At 41.8% G+C, this 21,980-nt stretch overlaps 1 protein-coding gene across 3 annotated transcripts in view; it reads right to left on the reverse strand.

Moving 5' to 3' along the window:
- Nucleotides 1-21,980, reverse strand: part of COG2 (component of oligomeric golgi complex 2) — a 63,585-nt gene that overhangs the window by 15,679 nt on the left and 25,926 nt on the right. For 2 of the 3 annotated variants that reach the window (XM_025850820.2, XM_025850819.2), the window contains exons 2-9: nucleotides 17,238-17,399; nucleotides 15,826-15,891; nucleotides 13,497-13,577; nucleotides 11,665-11,768; nucleotides 8,862-8,970; nucleotides 8,096-8,275; nucleotides 6,316-6,440; nucleotides 1,722-1,848 (exon numbers count right to left, since the gene is read on the reverse strand). In XM_025850820.2, coding sequence (XP_025706605.1) covers nucleotides 1,722-1,848; nucleotides 6,316-6,440; nucleotides 8,096-8,275; nucleotides 8,862-8,970; nucleotides 11,665-11,768; nucleotides 13,497-13,577; nucleotides 15,826-15,891; nucleotides 17,238-17,399 — 954 coding nt within the window. Of the gene's footprint in view, nucleotides 1-1,721; nucleotides 1,849-6,315; nucleotides 6,441-8,095; nucleotides 8,276-8,861; nucleotides 9,018-9,123; nucleotides 9,430-11,664; nucleotides 11,769-13,496; nucleotides 13,578-15,825; nucleotides 15,892-17,237; nucleotides 17,400-21,980 lie in introns of those variants that run through there. The other variant, XM_073879064.1, reaches the window with a different exon arrangement.

Below are 21,980 nucleotides of genomic sequence, written 5' to 3' on the forward strand. Positions count from 1 at the left end.
ACATCATTTCTACGGACAGAACTGCACGAGAGCTGACCGGGCGGGGGAGCGGGGCTCACACCACCATGAAGAGCAGCGGCTGAAACTTACTCAGTATTCATCACCTGTGCACTGTGCTTAAAAAACTGTACTATTTAATTTCGCCCACAAAACTACCCTACCAGGTAATTACTGCTAGTATTTTAAGGATAACGTTTCTTTAGGCTCAGAGAGAATTTACCCAAAGACAAAGCTAATAGAGGACCCAGAACCGTGGTCATTGAGTAGAGCAAAACCACAGATACTGTGAAATGCGCATTCCCTTGTGGGTACTCTAAGCCCCAAGTGCCCAGGCTCTAAGGAGAACCTGTGTGGACCTTCCATATACTTCTTAATTAACAGGGGCTCAATTCTGGCTCACCAAACCATTCACCTAAATATGCTGAAGTCTGTGCTTAGGCCAGAATTGTAGTGCACTCAATACTACACGTTTTTAATTTCTTTCAATTGGTCTGAGCAACACTTACAGAATCCCGAGTGTGCGCTAGGCGTGTGGAGTTGAGACAAAAGTATTATTCACACTTTTGGGATAAAACGTATTCTACCTCTGCACATGATGGGATGCTAAATCCTTTAGCATACACTGATCACCTTCAGTTCTAAAATTCTAGGACTGTTCCACGTAAAATCTTGATCACAAACCCTGACACAAAAAAACTTGTCACATTAATGTTTTTTTGTGTGTCCATGCTTTATTTTGCATTTTTTAGCAAAAGGCTGGACTCTGGATTTCTAGTCACAGACTTAAAGAATCAAATACAAAAATTTTTTTCTCTCTTCACAAGAAGCATGTCACAGCAATGCTGAAAGCTGAATGCATATTTTGAAAGAAACTGACAGATGCTATGCTTGCTCGAGATAAACCCACCAACATTAAGTACTGGTTTAGAATTCTAAAATCAAAGTGCTATGAGAAAATGTCATTTCTGAGCTGAAACATCTCCTGAGCCTAATGTGATCAGTAATTCTCTCGAGCACAGCAAAACGTAAAGGGTCTTAAATGGTTCATGCCTAAGACCGCTATTTCATTCTGCTTACAGTACCTATTTTTAAAAGCCCTATTTTTTAAAATCATAAAAATCACTGTCGCACAATTTACTGAGAGTGACACCAAGTGATCATATTGTTCAACATACTGTTAACATCACACAATGAGTCAGGAGAAGAGGTAAATGGTATTTCTGGAATAATAAAGCTCCAAATGTGTTGTCTCACCTGTTTTTGAAGTCCAAAAGACCCCAGGTTCACCACACTTACTATCTGCCTCTCTACACTTTAAAAATTAGTAAGGATTTTACAATCCAATCAATACCTTTTGTTTTCCTTAAAAATTATTCACTACAGATCTGCAAACCTAATTTTTCATGGAAAACAACTGCAAGGAGACTGTTTTTTAATGGTCTTTAGGATCTTTTTTTAAAAGTGAGAAAATAACATACGTATCTCGTCACAACGGTGTTTAGACTGGATTTTACTACACGTTCTCAAATTAAAATATTTATTCCCCAAAGTATCAGAAACTATTACTTGAAGGAAGTAATTTTTAAGTAAATGCTCACTCATGAACTCAAATTTTTATTTTTTTCAAAAAAACCACAGAACCAAGACTGTGCAGAAAACATGATTAGTCTCAAGCCTCTGGTTAATATCTTCAAGAATCACGATGATGGAGGAAAAGGTACCTCGTGAAATGCATCAGGATTCCCAGGATTAAAAAGAGAAGGCAATTTTTCTTCTAATCCTCGTACTATCTCTGGCCAGACAGAGTTCACCAAAAAATCATATCCAGGAACAGTATTGCCTTTTTCACTGTAGGACAAGAGCAAAATCTCAGTCAGATACACCGTGCTCTTCGATTTACAAAGGGCAAAATTCTATTGTGGTGTTTTTACTAGAAGTTCCTCAGCCTAAAACTTATTTCGACCTTTACAAAAAACTCTCTTTGTCAATTAGCTGGTTTATAGCCCCACACTTCTATTTTACTCCTTGATTCCAGTCTCACCTGGAAGCCAGTACATCCTCTGTACCCTAACTCTTCTATTTATCACATAGGAGAACAAGCTGGTGTCAAATTGCTTTGGCACGATTCCTCCCCTAATTAGGCCACCATATTTACACTCTATCTTGGAAAAGAAGTAGTCTAATAACACAAGAAAAGCAATCTTTGTGTTCAATCTTAATACTGCTAAGCCCTAAAGCGTTGTAAATTATGCTAATTTACCAATTACTAATAGCTTTGTGAAGATGAAGCTATCTCCAAGATCACCTTCAGTTCTAAAATTCTAGGAGACTGTTCCATGTAAAATCTTGATCACAAATCCTGACACAAAAAACTTGTCACATTAATGTTTTTTTGTGTGTCCATGCTTTATTTTGCATTTTTTAGCAAAAGGCTGGACTCTGGATTTCTAGTCACAGACTTCGACGAGAAGCAACGCTGGGATGAAGCATCCACTTGGGAGCCAGAGTGCCTGGGTTCAAATCGTGGGCCCTTTAACCTCTATGTTTTGTTGTCTTCATCTTTAGATGGACATGAAAGGATACGGATCATAGGATCATCATATGGGTTAATATCTATAAAGCATTTAGGCTGGGGCCTAGCATACAGTAAGTGCTGTGTTAGTAAGGCTTACATACATAAATAAGGCAGATTCCTTAAGTTTCTACTGAACTTAAAGACACATAAATATCTTCGAAGCAAATACCACCTTGATGACTACCCACTCTGATTGCTGTATATTGCTTAATATGCTCTATTTTAAGATAATTTTCTTTAACAATGGTCAGCAATTCAGTATATGTTCTTATTTTAGAAAAACTGGGAGTTTTGTAGCTAAGCTCTGATAGCAAATTGGGATTTACTATGCTGGTATTGAAAATAAACAGAAAAACACTTTCATAATTTTCCTGCTTAGCAAAAATTTTCAGGAAAAACAAGTTATCAAGGAAGCTATGCTTCACTTCCAGAAAGGGATATCAAATAATCTTAACTATAGTTCAGTATTGATAAGAAATCACCGGTGGGTTGGAGGAGGGCTGGGGAAGGCAAAGAAGATGCCTACTTCCCACATACCTGGTACCACGCTTCGCGGTAGTATATCTACTTTCCCTCATACTAAGAACTAGCTCTATTAAGGTATCTAGAGAAGGAAAGAGTAACATTAAGGATTTTAAAACTACAGATGCACAGAGTATAAGCAATATTAAATGACAAGATCTCCTCATCCCCCAAGTTAAATATCTACTTAAAGCCCCAAAGAGAAAATTTACATCCTCAAGATTAACAGTTGAAACAGATGGCAAATGTGAATCCTTATTCTTCGGAAGATAAATTCTGCATGCCGCTGGTGCCAGATTATAAAGGGCACATATAGACGCGACACAGGGAAAAAGAAAAGAATGGACAAGGGAAGCACCGAGCCGAGCGTGTGGAAACCTGAAGGCAGGAGCTAGAGCAAGGGGCGGTCAGGGGCGGCATAATCGGGGTGCTTAAGGCAAATGACGAGGTACAATTTAGATTCCTCAATGGGGCCCCTGGGTGGCTCCGTCAGTTAAGCATCTGACTTTGGTTCAGGTCATGGTACTGGGGTCCTGGGATCAAACCCTGCATCGGGCTCCCTGCTCAGCGGGGAGTCTGCTTCTCCCTCTCCCTCTGCCCCTCCCTCCGCTCATGTTCTGGTTCTCTCTCTCTCCCCTCTCTCTAACATAAATAAATAAAATCTTTAAATTAAAAAAAAACAGATTCCCCAAATTTCTGAGGCTTCTACGTGAATTCTGCCACACTGAAAACTATGGAAGAACTTGCAAAGCTTTGAAACCTGACATTTCAGGACCAAGACTAGCCCTGTCAAATCTAATGACTGGCTATTTCCTAACTGTGGCTTCTTTAATTTTACATCATGACTTTTTTTTTTTAAGATTTTATTTGAGAGCAAGAGAGCACAAGCCAGGGGTCGGGGCAGAGGGCAGAGGGAGCAGCAGACTCCCCGCTGAGCATGGAGCCCGACACAGGACTTGATCCCAGGACCCTGAGATCACGACCTGAGCAGAAGGCAGATGCTCAACCAACAACCACCCAGGTGTCCCTACATCATGACTTCTAAATTCTTACGTAAAATCCAAATCCACAAAATCTTCATGATTACTAAATGCAAGTGGCAAAACCAGGCTTTCTCTAAAATCATGTAGTAGAAATAGGGTATTTCAATATGTCAGGTGGCATATTTATTTCCTCAGATTTTTCTTTCCAAAGAACAAAAATTTAAGACCAAATATATTGCTTGCTTACTTCATAAAGGTTAGGGACCTCATTAGCCTTTCTAACGCTGAAAATAGATTAATTCTTCCCTGTTGCAGACACTGGGTAGTTGCTATCTTGAAGATGCTGCGCCAGGTGTGGACAGTGCAGAAGGGGAGCATGAGCTAAGCCTATGGACATCAGTCCTCAACAGAGGTAAAAGCCAACGTGTCCTGGAATCCAGAGGACGTGCTTAATGCTGAACATCAGGATAAAAGATGGTCTCTTGAAAGAAGTGGTATCTCAGGCACACCTGGGTGGCTCAGTAGGTTAAGCATCTGCCTTCGGCTCAGGTCATGATCCCAGGGTCCTGGGACTGAGCCCCATATTGAGCTCCCTGCTCAGTGAGGACCCTGCTTTTCCCTCTGCCCCTCCCTCTGCCTATGTTTTCACTCTAATAAATAAATAAATAATCTAAAAAAAAAAAGGAGTGGTATCTGAGCTGGAGCTTCATGTGGAGTGACAGGTCAACAGAAAGACAAAGGGAATGGGAAAGGCAGGAGACAATGTGGGAAAACACAGAAGCACACAGTACAGACGTTCCTCGACTTACGACAGCTCCCAATAAACCCACTGTTTTTTTGTTTTTAAAGATTTTATTTTATTTATTTATTTGAGAGAGAGAGAGAGCACAAGAAGGGGTAGGGTCAGAGGGAGAAACAGACTCCCCACCGATCAGGAAACCCGATGCAGGACTCGATCCTGGGACTCCGGGACCATGACCTGAGCCTAACACAGTCGCCTAACCAACTGAGCCACCCAGGCACACCCAATAAACCCATTGTTAAGTTGGAAATCTCATAAGCTGAAAATGCATTTGATACACTTAACCAACTGAACATCAGAGCTCAGCCCAGCCTACCTTAAATGTGCTCAGAACACTTACAGTATTGTACAGTTGGGCAAAATCATCTAACACAAAACCTGTTTCACAATAAAGTATCTGATATCTCATGTAATTTACTGAACACTGCACTGAAAGCAAGAAACAGGATGGTTTGAGTGTGTTGGTTGCTGATCCTCGTGACTGCGTGGCTGCCTGGGAGCTGCGCTCGTTGCCCTGGCCCAGCATCACAAGAGAGGATCCTACTGCAGATTGCTAGCCTGGGGAAAGATCCACAGGCAAAATTTGAAGTACGGTTTTTACTGAATGCATATCACTTTTGCACCATTGTAAAAAGTCAAAAAACCATAAGTTGAACCAATGTGAAGTCAGGGATCTTCTGTACAAGGTGTGTTAGGGAAGATCAAGTGCTACTGTCTGTCTGGGAACCATAGTGGTATGGCGGAAAGCTCCACAGTAGAAAGTTCTACAGTGGAGAACCACTGAGGACCAGAGCATCAGGGCCTCACAGGCTGCGCAAGGAAGACTGGGCGTTCCTCTATGAGCGATGAGAAGCCACGAAAGACTTAGGAAGGCAGCACAGTTCTGGGCAGATGGGACAGCCAAGGGTTGCAATGAAGAAGGACAGGTGGAGCCTGGGAGACCAGGTCGGGAGAGCCTGCTATCCTGGACAAAAGACGATGACAAAGGTCTGGACTGGCGATGATTGAAGGTAATGGGGTATTCATGAAACAGCCATGGAAATAAGAGAGGGAGGGAAAACTGAACATGACTTTAATCACAATCAGTATAAAACTTGTTGAATTAAATGGAATTGGTGTTTCTAGACAGATGATGACATCAGAACAATGGAAGGAAACCAGTCTTGATTTCGAAGCTGATGAAGGAGAAAATGTAGAGAAGGGAAAAGTAGAGGCTCTGGAGTCCGAGAAATGTAGCCTTCAAGATTCATCCCACTATTCGTTTCCTTCCCTGTAAACCCAAGCTAGGACACCCGCCTCACGGCACTGGTAACAAACAGGAAAGTGCCCACATTCCCAGTTCAGACAAGATGGCCAATGATCAGCAGCTCTACTAGGAGCTAACGGGCGGTCACTAAACGGAGCTGAGGTGGAAGCACAGCAGTTTCCGTCACCTTGAGATGGTCCCTCCCGTGACTTCTCGAAGAAGGCGGCAGTGGTGAGGAACAAACTCCAGGAGCTTATCATACATGCTCTGAAGGCCGTTCGGATGAGACTCGACGATGTGCTCTACAATCACCTATTGGAAGGAAGAGCATTTTTTTTTAAAGCACCTAAAGGAGAAGTATGAATTGTACACTACAGAGAAAAAAATAAAGAAAACCTTACAAATACGCGTCCTCATTCCTCCTCCCCACCTGACATGCTTTCCTAACAGCTGCACTAAAATCTAGGTCCTGGGAGTAGGGGACACAGTTCTGACCCTGGGGGGACACAAAGGCTGGGTGACAGAGACTGGCCTGAAGCTGGAATATCACACACACTCAATCTGCTTCCCTTCCGAGCTTGAAAGCAAAACACCGTGTCCCCAGACAACAGCTCTGTATTGTCTTCACCTGGGCCTTGTCATCTACCATCTCCAGATTAGGGAAAGGGCTGAGACAGAGAGTGATGGAAGAAAACACATTTTATTTTGCTTTAGTGTTTTATTTTTTGTGGTAAGGTTGAGTTTCAGGAGGTGAATGACAAGCATACAAACTTAAAATACAAACGTGGCCATAGTTCATTTAACATGCCACTGAAACTTAAAAGTACTTCCCTAATTTAGCACATTTGATTCAGTCCAATGAAAAAGGCATAAGTTAGTAACTAAAATATTTTCACTTAGTGATAAAGAATAACATAATCTTTTTCACCCCCCCCCCAGAGATGGCTATGAAATATAATAGGATACACACAAAGAACTGACAGATCATTTATTTTTAGTAATCCTAATGAAGCTGAGAGGATTACTGAAATTAATCCTTCAATTTCACTTTCATCAGTGGGATTCACTGTCCCTTTTTAAAACTGGAAGCCTTTCATCCTGAAGTCATGGTGGGGAGCTTTGTACTTACTGGACAGAAAGAACACTCCCACTGGCAGGTGACTGGAAGAAAAGTCCTCAAACACCGAGGACTGGCTTCATGACTTCTATCAGCTTGAACCAGATGAAACTGACACTCTCTAAGTCGGAAATTGTGGAGTGCTGGCAACTCCATACGGAGCAACCTATACTCTGGCTGCCCGGGGGCAGAATATACTTACTCCCTGTATTTACCTATATCCTCAAAGGTCAAGGACAATGCGCAACCAAGTTCCGTGTTTAAGGTACTACCCTGCTAACCTGCCCACAAAAGCCCTTCATCTTTGAATATTCCCTCCCTCCCACCTTCCTGGCCTGGCAAACTCCTCCACGGTTTTCAAGACTTAGGCCAAATCTATTCTGTGAAGACATCTCCCCTCACAGACTTTCCATGCTCACAGGGTTGTCTTCCAGGTCCTCCAGCAGGCACGTGCGCCACAGTGGGGTCATCTGCCTAACTGTTCTATTCGACCCCAGCAGTGTAAACATGCTTTTCAGCAATTTCATTGACATATAATTTACAGACCTTAAAACTGACCTGAAAATGTTCTGATCCATACCTTCTTCCTAGGCAAGACCCTCACCTCTAGGAAATTAAGACGATCCCCGAGCTCTGGCATCACTAGAAGATACCAGAGCGCATGCCTGATTCCTGCCATGCTGACGATAACCAAAAGGGACCGACCCTTTCTTCCAACTGGAAGTGCAGCACCTAGGAGAATCTTCACAGACAGATCCCTGATCTATCTCTCTCACACCCAGGGAAGAATGGAAGTCAGAACAGATGATCTTTGAGTGTTTGCTGCATGACGAACATGCGGTGCACACACCTCATCCATGTATGGTTTCACCAGTACTTGACCAACTAATGCCTCTGCGTCCCGTGTCTTGTCAATTGTGGCGTAGGTCCGTAAGCAGTGCCGTATTATATCAACATTGGAAGTCTGAAGACCTTCTAACAGCAGGCCTTCCAGGCTCTGCTGTAACATGGCCGTAATGCCAGCTATACGCTGCAAGAACAAAGAGACAAGTCAAGAAAGCTCCAGGTAGAACAGTTTCTAAAAATTCAAATATATATATATATATATATATAAAGCGAACCTCTTGTTCTACCAGAATATAATGTAAGATTAATATAGTAACATTTCCTGGAGAGTAACAACGAATCTCTTCTCCCCACGATTTCTTTGTAAGTAAATCTTTCCTTCATCAAAGGAAAATTTAGACAGAATTACCGAAGGACAAAAAGTTATTTTCCTCTTAAGCCACGGAGTAAATCGGACAAGGGTGCATTTAAACCCAGTCAAGGGCTTTGGATAAATGAACTCTGACTACATCATATAATGTGTCAAGATACATGAAATTCAGAATTAATTTTACTCGTATAGTTTGGAGAATATGCTTGTGTCTTTACACAAAATCTACATAGCGTGACACGTTGGAAGCAGGGTCCCAAGCAACAGAAACTGAAAGAAAAACTTCAAAGCTAGCTTCAAAATCCTGTAGAGCAGCAATTATCAGGGGCGATGCTGGGTTAAACCATAATCATCCAGGAAATTCGCAAACAGCAAACTGAAAATCTGAATCAACACTTACCGGTCTTACTTTGTCCAGAAGAGGCATGCCTTTGCTCTGAACAGCATGAAACTGTAACTGGTTAAATTCTGTGGCAATTCTCTCCAAAATCTGTCCAGTCCAAAGTGGGCTAGTAGAGACAATTGTAGAAATGTAGTTCCCGAAGTTGTTTAATTTCTGAGAGACCACATCCCCCGGTTAGCAACGGTGAGACTTTTAGCGCCCCCCGTGCTGTAACTTTCTTCACAGTGTTTCCAGGGCCCCCCTTATGGAGCTAACGCACCTGCACCTGTGTGCCATCAATTTTCAGGACAAGCTGTATGTGCAGCAGGTTCCAGGTGCGGGGGCGGTGGGAGGGGGGTCGTTCCATAGAAGCACTGATGCGGCCCGGCCCCGGCCACAGGGCTGTTCTAGGTCAGTGTGGGTCCAACTGTGTGTTTCCACCACGTTCCTCAGGCTCTCCATTCGTGACCTTCTTCATCTCTAACCCCCTTCTCGCTCTCTGGCCCTATCCTATCATTCACACATGAATCCTCTTCTTCTCCGCCTGCCTCATTCTCCCGCCCTCTAAAACACCTCTAATTCTTCTAAAGTACCAACCACTGTTTTCTCCTCAGTCAAATAAAACTGGCTCTCTAGCAGCAATAAATGAAATACCAAGTTTACATTTACCGAACAGCGGAAAGAGCAAGCTCTATGCCCTGGGTGCGAGTGAGAAAACACTCATTGTGAATTTGCCACCAAGTGTAATGAACGCACTTCCCTCCCGCCCCACAAACACATTACAAAGTGTCAACACTGCTCAAAAGGAAGCTAAAGAGGGCACGTACTGTACTGCGTGGAGCACTGGGTGTTATACGCAAACAATGAATCATGGAACACTACACCAAAAACTAAGGGATGTAATGTATGGTGATTAACATAACATAGTAAAATAGAAAATTAAAAAAAAAAAAAAGGAAGCTGAATAGTGAAAGAAAAAAAAAAAAACTATAAAGCCTCCGAAGCACCTCTGGGCTTTTCTGAGGCACCCTACATCTGATGACGAGCAGTGAGGTAGTGAGGGGAAGACCTGCATCATAAGGAGACACAGCAAGTATGGAGCCCAGTGGCAGTGCGCCCAGTCCCGAAGCATCCGAACTAGTGTGCAGAGAAAGCAAGCGCCTGGCCATGACCGAGCCCGAAGCCTAATCCCTAACACTACTGACTAACCTCATGTGCATTTCATATTGATCCTTATCTCAACGTTTCTTGGCCTGGCAAGCAACATGTATTTACTACACACCAAGGCCGCTCTGGCTTTTCCTTACTCTACGGCTTAGAGCTGCTCTTCTCAAGAAAAAAAACCCTCAAAGGTAACTCTGAGCAAGAGTGAGCAGAACGTCTATCAAAGACAGCACCGCAAGGGGACACGGTTATGGGAACAGAGATCGCTGAGGTGTTTCTATCAGAGGAGCCCAGCAGCAATGGCAAAGATGGGAAGAACATTGGAAGGCAGGCTTCCCGGGGGCTGAACGAGGACGCGGCTGTAGGGGTCGCAAGTGCTGCCGAGGGCCATAGCAAAGCGGGGCAGCTGGAGACACACGGCCCCTCCACCCCCCCCCCCCCCCCACACTGCTCAGAACGGACACTTACCGAGTCTCTGCTAAGTGTGGGGGACTGGGGGCAGAAGCACGAGTGCAACGGGCTAAAGACACAAACATGGCAAGGACTGACCACTTAGTTACACGCCTTGATATGAAAGGAGGCAGAGACCTCAGACCCAAGAATCGCTTCCTTTGGGATGTCTCCATTCTTAATCTACATCATCAGAGGTGTGGAGCATATGGTCTCTAAAGTCCCTTCCAAATCGAAAACCTTAATTCCTAAAATTAAGAAATGCAACATGCCTTTAAAGGATGACCAAGCCTTTGAACTATGGGCCCATTCAATTTGGATTTGGTCGGTTGGTTTTGCAGCAGTTTATCCAATATTACTCGTGGAAAAATATCATAGCTCTCAATGTGATTTTAAGAAAAGCTCCTGTTAGACCGAAATTTGACCCATATGAGGGCCTGTGTATGCCAGGTACGGCCGAGCGTATCTCAGTGGTCGGGACAAGCCTGCAGGTGGAGTGACTGTTAGCTGTACGTTATAGAGGACACGGGGCGCCGGACAACCTTGACTTACGTGGCCCAGCTGCTACATGCAGGACAAGACTGTGCTCTCCCCACTGCACCACACTGCATCCCACTGGCCTTGACACGATCTAACAACTCATTTTCTGAGTCACTCATCTACCTGGCTGACTGAAAATTCATACCAGGAAGGGAATAAGACGGTCACAGTATAATCATCTTTGTCTTATTTCATACGCTTTTTCTTTCCTGTTTATAAATTTCAACTAAATGTGTCCTATACTGTTTCATAATGATATAACCTTGATGATGTTGTAATACTCTGGGCATGTCTACAAAAAAAAAAATCTAAGAAAGATGAATAGGACACCTTGAAGATCAAGAGGATTTTGCTAGTCCTCAGGGAAGGTGAATAAATAAATATTTGGAATAAATATGAAAATTTTCCACTGGACGCACACTACCTCTGACCCCCTGAAAGGGGGCGTGTTGGGAACTGTGACCTCTAACCAAAGGGCTTATAGGGACATATTATAAACTTTACCATTTCATGAGCTCCACTCTCCTGGAGTTACATTCAAAAACACTAAGCCACAGACCTGGATTTTCTTCTTGTTCAGAAATGAATTCTAACTAAAAAAAAAACCCCAAATTAGACTGGATGTCAAGTATAATTTATGTGCTACTTAGTAAAAAAAAATGCTTACCTGCTTGCTTCTAATGCAGAGGTTTCTTTAGAACTTTGAGAATTTAAGATTTTTTCAATTTTTTCAACTGATCGAATAACTTGTATAAGCCTCAACACACACATCTATAAAAATAAAAATTAAGCAAACAAAAAAAGTTACCATCTTTAACCTTAATCATCTTTATCTCCCATGCTAAATGCAGGAAAATATAAAACCAAAAGTCAACTCTGAATATATAGAGCATCCTACATTTTGGATATTTCTACAAAACACGGAATTCTCAAGAATGCCAATCTTAATTCTGGCTTTCTAGAACAAGCATATTTCAATATTCTATAGCAAGTTTATAGAAAAAAAAACCCTGGACTTTTGCTTTCTCATATTCTGTACTCTTATTTCTTCTTTTTCCCATCCTGAATCAATGAGCACTCCATTTCTTTTCTATTTTTTTTATTGATTTGAGAGTGTGTGCACGTGCAGGGGGAGGGGCAGAGGGAGAGAGAATCTCAAGCAGACATCCTGCTGGGCAGAAAGCCCAGTGTGGGGCTCGATCTCACAACCCTGAGATCATGACCTGAGCCAAAATCAAGAGTCGGACATTTAACCAATTGAGCCACCCAGGCGCCCCTCCATTTATTCTCATATAGCCCTTTATTCATGTTTTAATTTTAGCTTCTGACCATATTTACCCTCTCAGTTTACATGTGCATATACCTATATGCAAGCGTCAAGTCATTAAAGACCTTTTACACTACAAATATTACCAAAGAGGTTGAGGGACATTATGAAAACTCTCATCCTTAAAAGAACAAAAAAATACAAAGTCCTCCATTCAATGAACAGTTACTGAACACCCCCTGGGAGCTGGACATTCTTCCTGACAGTCGGGACATAAGTGAATAAAACAAGAAAAATGCCCTGCTCTCATGAAGCTTATCATTTTGTCTGGAAAAGCACTACATGAGTTCTTTGGACAAAAGCTGAGGAGTCTAAAGGAGAATTAAACAGAAGGCCTCTCAAATAGGCTTCTCCCCCTTGAGATTTTAACAAATATGCTAATAAATACAGAAAGAAAACACAGTATAGAGCAACAGGCTAGAGTTAGAAGTCTGGAATCCCAATGCCCACTGTGCCCTTACATCATTATGATCATGAATAAAGTCGGGGACACGTTACATAGGCGACGGGCACTAAGGAGCGCGCTCCCGGGGGTGAGCACCACGGATGTACGGGGCTGTGCCTGTCTTCCACACCCGAAACTAACACACCCGAAACTAACACAACACAAACTAACACACCTGAAACTAACACAACTAACTACCAGGAATTAAAAAAAAATAAAAGTTAACACCAGAACATAAAGAAAACAAAATCAGAAAATAAAATTAAAACCCAGGACCACTTAACAATAAAGGCAGTGCATGCAGAGGTATACGTAAAGGAGGGAAACAAAAGAAACAAACATGGCAGAATGAGAGAGCAACATACTGCTTTTTCTAAAACAATAAACCTGCAGAATACTGAGTTTACTTTAGAAAGCCCATTTCTATCCTAATCTCTAAAACAGGCATATTTTCTTTACAGGGGCGCTGAAAATTTATATGGTGGTTAAACTGTCAAGTGCTTCACCAACAACAGTTATTACTGTTTCTTGTTCTGGAAAAAGTGAGTGATCTTGAGACCACGTGGGTAACTCTAAAATTCTGTCTTATTATTTCAAGTAGATAATGTGACATTATAATGTGTACAACGCACATGCACAAGAGCTTTGAAAAAAAGGTGAACAGTGCTGACAAGTACGAGGAGACAAGAGGAGAGGCATGCAGCATAAGAAATCTACTGGAGGATACCTTTTTCTTCCTTATGTCCTCTTGTTTACACATTCGTTCATCTACTGCCCGAATTCCTTCACTGACAGATGACCTGAGACTCTTTAAAAGAATAATAAAGAAAATGAATTGTAGAAATTGTTTCGTCACATTATCAAGTTTATAAATCTCATTTAATGCCACAGAACTTAATACCTGCACACCAGCACTATGCAGAGACTGACAAAAATACGAAATACCAGACACAATTGCTGTTGAGGGTACTCATGATTTGGGGGTAAAATGATACAAAGTCAGGGTCGCACGGGCAGAAGAATAATAATACATATCGAGTGAAAGTCATGGAGGGGTCAGGGTGGAGAATGGATAATCCGAAGCAAAGTACAGGAGAGTCTCGAAATGGGATGGGGCTTGAAGCGGACTCTGAAAGCCTGTTTGCTGCCGAGGTCGGGAGGGGAAGTTGAGAAGATGTAAGTGCATATGCAACTCAGGGTCAGGGTCGGATGGGCACACAGTCATGTGCACTGCAGGCTTCCTTCTGGAGAGAAGCACAAATAGGAAGGGAAGATCAACTGAGGAGGACTTCACTCAGATGAGGTCTTTAGATTCTGCACATTTTGGAGAACAAGAGAATGTTGAAGCACCGATGCATCATGATGAAATGTTGTTTTGGAAATATTAGGAATCAAAAAATAAGAACAGAAGGCCAGAAAAATGGAGAGAGCGCATAGGTGGAGAAACATGTCCAGAAGCTAATGAATGAAGGCAAGTATAAATAATTAGGAATTAGGGCCAAAACAAAGGTTAATGGAAACAACTAGAATAAAGTGGACATATCACAAAAATTCTACAGGAAGGTGAATTAATTCACTCCATCAACATTATGAAATACCTCCTGGACATCAGTTTGTGGCAGCCCACGGGGATACAATGAAGAAGACAGAAACAGTTGTATCCCTCAGTGGTCTTAGAATCTCACAGAGTAGCTTCATGAGTTGGGACCAGAAAGGCAGGTCAGGCCTGGGGCTATAAAAGACGGGGCTGTGGAAAAGGGAGGGGTTACGGTGCCGGCAGGGGGCCAGGCTGGAGGGGAGTCTGCGCAAGCCTGGCAGCAGTCAGCAGAGCAAATCTGCCTCCAGGGAGGGGGTTTCGAGAGCAGAGTGGGAAGCCAAAGGAAGGCTGGGCTCAGGAAACAGCACCACCACAAGGCTGCGGGAGGAAGAGGCACACCAAGGAGGAGGCGGGAGAGCCACACAGAGGCTGCTGTGGAATCCAACAGCGGGCCACAAAAATCACTCTTCTGTCCCAAGGACAAGTACCTTAACAAGATTTTGTAAAATTCAAACAAGACATAAACAATGGCAAGTATTGGCTGGCTCAAGGCACAGCTCAAGATTTACCTCTTTCACAAATTCTTTCCTGCCCACCCCTCCCATGGGCTTCTCAGCACCGACATTTCTGTTACTCTGCATTTTTCTCGGCTCTAACCATGCACGGTGTCTTCCCTTAAATTATCGTCTACTTATATTCTCTCCTTAGGTTGCAGGCACTGTGTTAGGGGCTGGATGCACAAGGCCACTCAAGCTAGAGGAGACACCCAAGGAAGGATGGTGTCGTGCACCAAGTTTACGACAGTGCGTCAGAACGGACGGCGGCTGGAAGTCAGGGCACCAGACACGGTTGGAGGGAGGCGGGGAGGACGGGGCAGCAGGGTTTCCTGTTGGAAGTGATGCCAAAACTCCCTCTCCACTGTTCAGCCAGGCAGAGTTCCTATTCCTAAAGGCTTAGAGGTGGGGAGTCCCATTCCCACAGCAGAGATTTTCTGAGCGAAACATTAAAATGTAATATTTATTAGGTATTACATTATATTTATATTACCCTTCAGCTACATTAGGGATTACATAGCTTTTGTAGACCAGTCTAGGAACCTAACCACATGTAAATTACCCAGGGGGAGGGTCGGGGAGGGGGAGGGAGTGGGTGGGGAATACTTACAAGATTAAAAATTGTTAAAATTCAAGTCATTCATAAGTTGGAAACCACTTACATACGAGCAAAGTGGCATAATAAGCTGAATTTGGAAATACACTTCCTCTCCCCTGACATTTTAAGCTGTCTACTCTGAGAATCTAAGTCTTCTTCAAATCAAACACGTTTTTCAGGTTGTAACAGCATATGCAAAAATAGAAAATCATTTACAACTTTTCTGAAGGTGAATACTATAATCATGAACCATTAAAAAACAACCACCACCACCACCACCAACCTAACAGATGAAAAGGAATTCTTGGAGAAAAGCCAACAAGGCCAACATGTTTCACAGTAGATTGTTTATCGTTTGGGGACTTACCAGAACTTCTTCCCGTAACTGTCCCAAAGGCACAGAAAGCTGATTGAGGGCTTTGTCCATGCCGACCTAAAGGCAAAATCAGGTTGGCACAAACACATCACAATCAGGAGTAATACTGACGTATCTGTTTAATGATCAAAGCAGTACCAGGCTTAAGTTATTTTTCTGGTACAACCATATTTTGCTAAGTAACTAGCTAAACAACAGAAATGTTATTTTGCCATTAATGTTGCTCACAGAATATGAAAAAATCTGTTGATATACATGAAACTATAAAAATAAGGGAAGTCATGATAAATGAAAGCCTCCTTACAAACAATTTGCCTTTAGATGACATTTTAAATGAATGTGAAAAATTTCCACGGAAGGTGAACAGCCCTCTGTCTGTAATTTATGATACTCAGGCAGCTGATGTGAAAGTCCGAGGGGCTCTGTCTCTCCTAAACATTGTTACAACCCTTGAGAAAAGAACAGAAATAAAATTTTCCAGGTTTCTAATCCTACTGGAACTTTTATCTTAGTGGTATATTTCCCAAAAGCAACTATGCCTCATTAATTTTAATGCTTCTCGAAATTCCCATGGAGCTGCTACTTTCTGTGCTTCTCTGGACAGATTTAAAACAGAATGAAACATCAACAAGGAGACTTTTCTGCCAGGTAATAAAACTCAACATTTCTAAATGGCTTTTACAAACAACTGATATGCTCATTACAAATCATTCTTATGTTTTTATAAAACCAAACCTTCTAAACATCAATATTGGCCAATGTTCCCTCAACCTAGCTCTGGCTAACACATATACCTGGGAGTAAATTAAATATTTCTTTAAGAGTAGTTGATATTTGCTCCTGCAAATTAGTCTAAACCAAGGAAGACTTCAGGGTAATCACTTAGCAACTAATAAAACAACCACTCAGTTATTATTATCCTTTACTTTTCACTATTGACTGAAGAATTCAAAACATAATTAAGCTAGTGCAGCCTTAAATGAATAAAAACCAAAACCAAAAAAATGTATTCTAAAAAGTTTAGTTCTTTCATTAATGAGATTGACAATCTCTTCAAGTTTCTGGAGCGGGGCGGGGATCAACTGAAAGGTTTCTAAAAACACTCTGCACTTTAAATAAGTATGAATGAGAAAGTGTGTTGGGGGTGCCTGGGTGGCTCAGTTGGTTAAGTGGTTGCCTTTGGCTCAGGTCATGATCCCAGGGTCCTGGGATCGAGCCCTGCATCAGGTTCCCTGCTCAGCAGAGAGCCTGCTTCTCCCTCTCCCTCTGTCTGCCTCTCTGCCTACTTGTGCTCTCTCTCTATCTCTCCGTCAAATAACAAATAAAATCTTAAAAAAAAAAAAAAGAAAAGAAAAAAGAAAGTGTGTCTGTGTGTGTGTGGGACTTGTGAATTTCAGGTTTACCAAGTTTGTGGAAAGGTTGACAAAATCTGCATAATCCTTGTTGATGAGCTCAACCATGGCTGTTTTAAGAAGTTTATAGTAGAGTTCCAGATCTCCTCTCAGTTCCTCCAGCTGGACACGCTTCCTACAGTCAGACACAAAATGATCGACATCGAAATCTTCCTGAAAATCAAACCAGAAAGAAAAAATGATTGCACTGATATCACATTTCCCACATAAAAATAAAATCAGAGAAAGAATAAGAGAGAAATGCCATTCTATTCATTTAAGAAGCTATATTACTGCAGGGGAAAAGTACCTCTGAGTACACACAGGGACATCAGGGGGTCTGCTCACTTCATAAGGGTGCAGGAAATGGGACCCCTAACCAAAAGCCTTCTCTCCTGTTGCCTAAATTCTACAAGGCATTTTATTTTTTTTTAATTATACATTTCAAAGAGGCTCTTCTCAAAACAGAAACAGCTTTTTCTTCTTAATTTTAAAAGTAACAAATGTTCAGTGTCAAACTTTCAACCAACAAAGAATTAATTATATAAAAGAGTAAAAAAAGTCACCCACTCTCTGATGGTCTACAGTTAAAGCACTATTCATTCATGTTTTTCTCCCACTGTTTAACATTGTGATTCACATCCTTCCAGACTTTGTTTTGGTTTTTCTCTTTATTTTTTATTTTTTTAAAGATTTTATTTATTTGAGAGGGAGGGTGGCGGGAGAGAGACAGAGACTGAGAGAACGGGTGGGAGAAGGGGCAGAGGGAGAAGCAGATTCCCCACTGAGTCTGGAGCCCAATACAGGGCTTGATCCCAGGACCCTGAAATCATGACCTTAACCGAAGACAGACACTTAACTGACTGAGCCACCCAGGTGCCCTGGTCTTTCTCTTTAAAATATAAATTACTTTTTAAAAAATTGAGATACAATGGACACATGTTAGTTTCAGGTGTACAACATAACAATTCCATATTTTTATCTATTGTGAAATCATCACCGTAAGACTAGTTAACATCCATCACCACACACATTTTTGTTTTTGTGCTAAGAACTCTTTATAAGTTTTAGCAACTTTCAAATATACAATCATATACAGTGTTATTTACTACAGTCACCATGATGTACATTACATCCCCAGAACTTATTAACTGGAAGTTTATACCATTTGACCCCTTCATCCATTCCCTCCACACCCCCACCACCTCCAGCAACCACCAATCTGTTCTCCATGACTTCATTTTGTTTTGTTTTATAGATTCCACATAGAAGGGAGATCATACAGTATTTGTCTTTCTCTGTCTGATTTATTTCACTTAGCTATATAATATCCTCAAGGTCCACCCATGTTGTTATACATGGCAAGACTTTCTTTTTATGGTTGAATTCCATTGTATACACACATCATTTTCTTTATCCATCGACCCATCGGTGGACACTTATTTCCAAGTCTTGGCTGTTGTAAATACTGCAATACTCACTACTCTGAATATAACTCTTGCTGGCGACTGGAGCCAGGTGATCTAGAGGTATTCCCTAGGTAGCAAATGCAAAACTTGGGGCATCGTATGAGCATACAAGCTCCTTTCCAGGAGATACCAGCGAGCAGGAGCGAGGGAGAGGGAGAGTGCAAAGACGGTACCTGCCGGCTCCATCTTTGGAGAATACCTTACTACGCCCCCAGATACATGTTAAATTAGATGCCTGTCCCTCAGGGCTTTGAGACAAGCAAATGAGCCTCTTTTACAGAAAGTCTGAACGCTACTGCTGTGCTGACTTCTGGGGTGGGTGAGTCCACTCACGCAACTGCTTTAAGAACTGTTTCTCAGTTCGCTATAGCCTTGTGGGTCTCCTGCATGCAAGCCCTGATGGCTGTCAAAGCTAGATGTTGTGGGGTCTTGTCTCTCAGATGCAGGTCTTAAAAGTTGGGGCATCAGATGTGGGGTTCAAACCCTTTGCTCCTCAGGGAGAAGCTTGGGGTTGTGAGTACCCTCCCGATCGTGGGTCGCTGTGCCAGGGGTGGGATTTATGGCAAGACTGAATCTCACTTCAATGTAGGCTTTTTTCTTATTCACCTAACGTGTAGGACTCACTCAGCTAGTTTGAGGGTTTTTTTCCAGAGGAAATTTTTCCATATGGAGCTACAGATTCAGTGTATCCGTCGGAAGAGATGAGTTCAAGATCCTCCAACACCACCATCTTGAACGGAAACCCCAGACCTTCTCTATGTGTGTACACACACGTACGTACACACACGTACGTACACACACACACGCACACACACGGAAGCTTAATACTCATGCTCTTCTAAACTATTTTCCATCTAAAAATATAACTTCAATGTCTTTTCATAAAACACATTTCTATTAATATTTTATGTGGATGTTGAGTGCTCCATTGGGCAGATGTTCCAAATCTTGCATAATCAATTTCCAAGTATTGGTCTCACAGGATTAGCTGTGCTCTGTTTCCCCTCTGTAACACCGTGATGCCCCTGGTAGGCTAATATGCTTAGAGGCAGCAAATTACTACCTACTTCGCCCATGACTTTGCTACTCATTGAGCTGTTTAGTCGGCAAGAATCAGACATGATAATTCCCAAACTAGTTAAGGCCACTTACACTTACTTCATAATTATATAATTTTATTAAACACTATGTAAAACAACAAAATATGAGTGCAAAAAGGTAACTGTTCTTATGAAAACTAAGGCAGGTACTTTGGAAAGACTTGATACAAAGAAATCAATAAGAAAATGTGGTAAATTAGGTATGGGTGAGATGACCATGTACCAGGTAGGGAGGGGGTGATCACAGGATTCTCATTCAATTCAGTTAAAGAAACTGAAACTGAATGCAAAAAAGACAACATAGAAATCTTTTTCTTAAAGACTGTATTTATCTGAGACAGAGAGAGAGAGCATGAGCAGGGGCAGAGGGAGAGGGAGAAGCAGACCCTGCTGAGCAGGGAGCCCGACGTGGGACTCAATCCCAGAACCCTGAGATCATGACCTGAGCTGAACGCAGACGCTTAACCGACTGAGCCATCCAGGCGCCCCGACAACTTAGAAATCTAATCAGCAGACCAGCTGTCAGAGAATAGAGCCTGGCACTACTTCAAGGGAAAATAAATGTACGTGTATGTATATATTTTTTTTTCAAATAAAATGCTAAGAACTATATGCACCATTCCTTAAAGAGTACTTGTTTAAAGTGACTTTCTTAATCAACCAAACACCGACCCTGATAGTGTCAGAGAAGAGGACTTCATACCAAATCATAATTTCACAGTCATCTACTGAAAACCACCTGCTTCTTAAACTGGGGCCAGAATTAGCCTGGACTTTTGTCTCTTGAGACCATCTCAGACAACACCATACATCATAGTTATGTAGCACATTAGAGAAAGAACATGGGAGCAGGACTCAGCTCCTAATCCTGGCCGTGCTACTCACCAGCTGTATGCCTTTAGGTTGATCACTCTGCCTATCTCAGTTATATATTCCTTGAAGTTCTGAACTTCATGATGGCATTCTAAATTGTATAACTTAGCCCTACTGAACAAATGCTATTAGTACTCAACTTTCCATTTATGTATTTGTTCTCAGATAAACAAATGTTGCGTAACACAAGACTAAATAACTGGGAACATCTGTGAATACTGGGTTAAGGCAGCTTTTGCTATGACAACAAGCAAGCCCAAACTCACAGTGCCGTAATACGGACACATCTCACTTACCAGGAATGGTTTTACTTTATAAAGTGTAGATTTACCAAGTATTTAAAAAGAAAGTATTTACAACCCACACATTTATGGTCAACTGATTTTTCACAAGGATGCCAAGACCATTTAATGGGGGGAAAAAAGTCTTTTCAAGTGCCTCCTACTGGGACAAATGACTATCTATATGCAAAAGAATGAATTTGGAACACCAACTTCACACACACCACAAAAATGTAACTCAAAATGGATCAAAGATTTAAATATGGGAGTAAAAACTGTAACACTTAGAGAAAATAGGTGAAAGTCTGTGTGACTTTGGGTTGGGCAAAGCTTTCTTCGATATGATACAAAAAGCATTAAGAAATAATAGATACACTGAACTTGATCAAAATAAAAACTTGTGTGTCAAAGGTCAGTACTGAGAAAATGAAAAGACAATTCACAGAACGGGACAAAGTGTCTGCAGATCGTCTACCTGACAAGGGTCAAATAACCAGAAAATGCAAAGAACTCTGACAACTCAACAATAAAAAGACAAATAACCTAATTCAAAAACAAGCAAAAGACTTTTGAAGAGACATTTCTCCAAAGAAGATACACAGATGGTCAACAGCACATGTAAAGATGTTCAACATCATTAGTCATTGGCGAAATGCGAAATCAAAACCACACTGAGATACCACTTCACACCCACTAGGATGGCTACAATAAAATAAGAAAAAGAAAAAAAAAGATGACAAGTGCTGGCAAGAAGGCAGAGAAGCTGGAACCCTCCTATACTGCCAGTGAGAATGTAAAATGGTGCAGCTAACGTGGAACGCAGTTTGGCAGTTCCTCAAAAAGTTACACATACAATTACCCAGCAATTCTGTATCTAGGGGTATACCTGATAGAACTAACAACAGATGTTCACACCACGACCTGTACATGAATATTCACAGCAGCATTGTTCATAACAGCCAAAAAATATAAACCCAACGTCCATCAATTGATGAAGAGATACTTAAAATGTGGAAGGGCCTCTTACACAGC

This window comes from Callorhinus ursinus, unplaced genomic scaffold (assembly GCF_003265705.2).
Source record: "Callorhinus ursinus isolate GAN/ISIS: 27379988/994484 unplaced genomic scaffold, GSC_fseal_2.0 scaffold32, whole genome shotgun sequence".
Taxonomy (NCBI): Eukaryota; Metazoa; Chordata; class Mammalia; order Carnivora; family Otariidae; genus Callorhinus; species Callorhinus ursinus.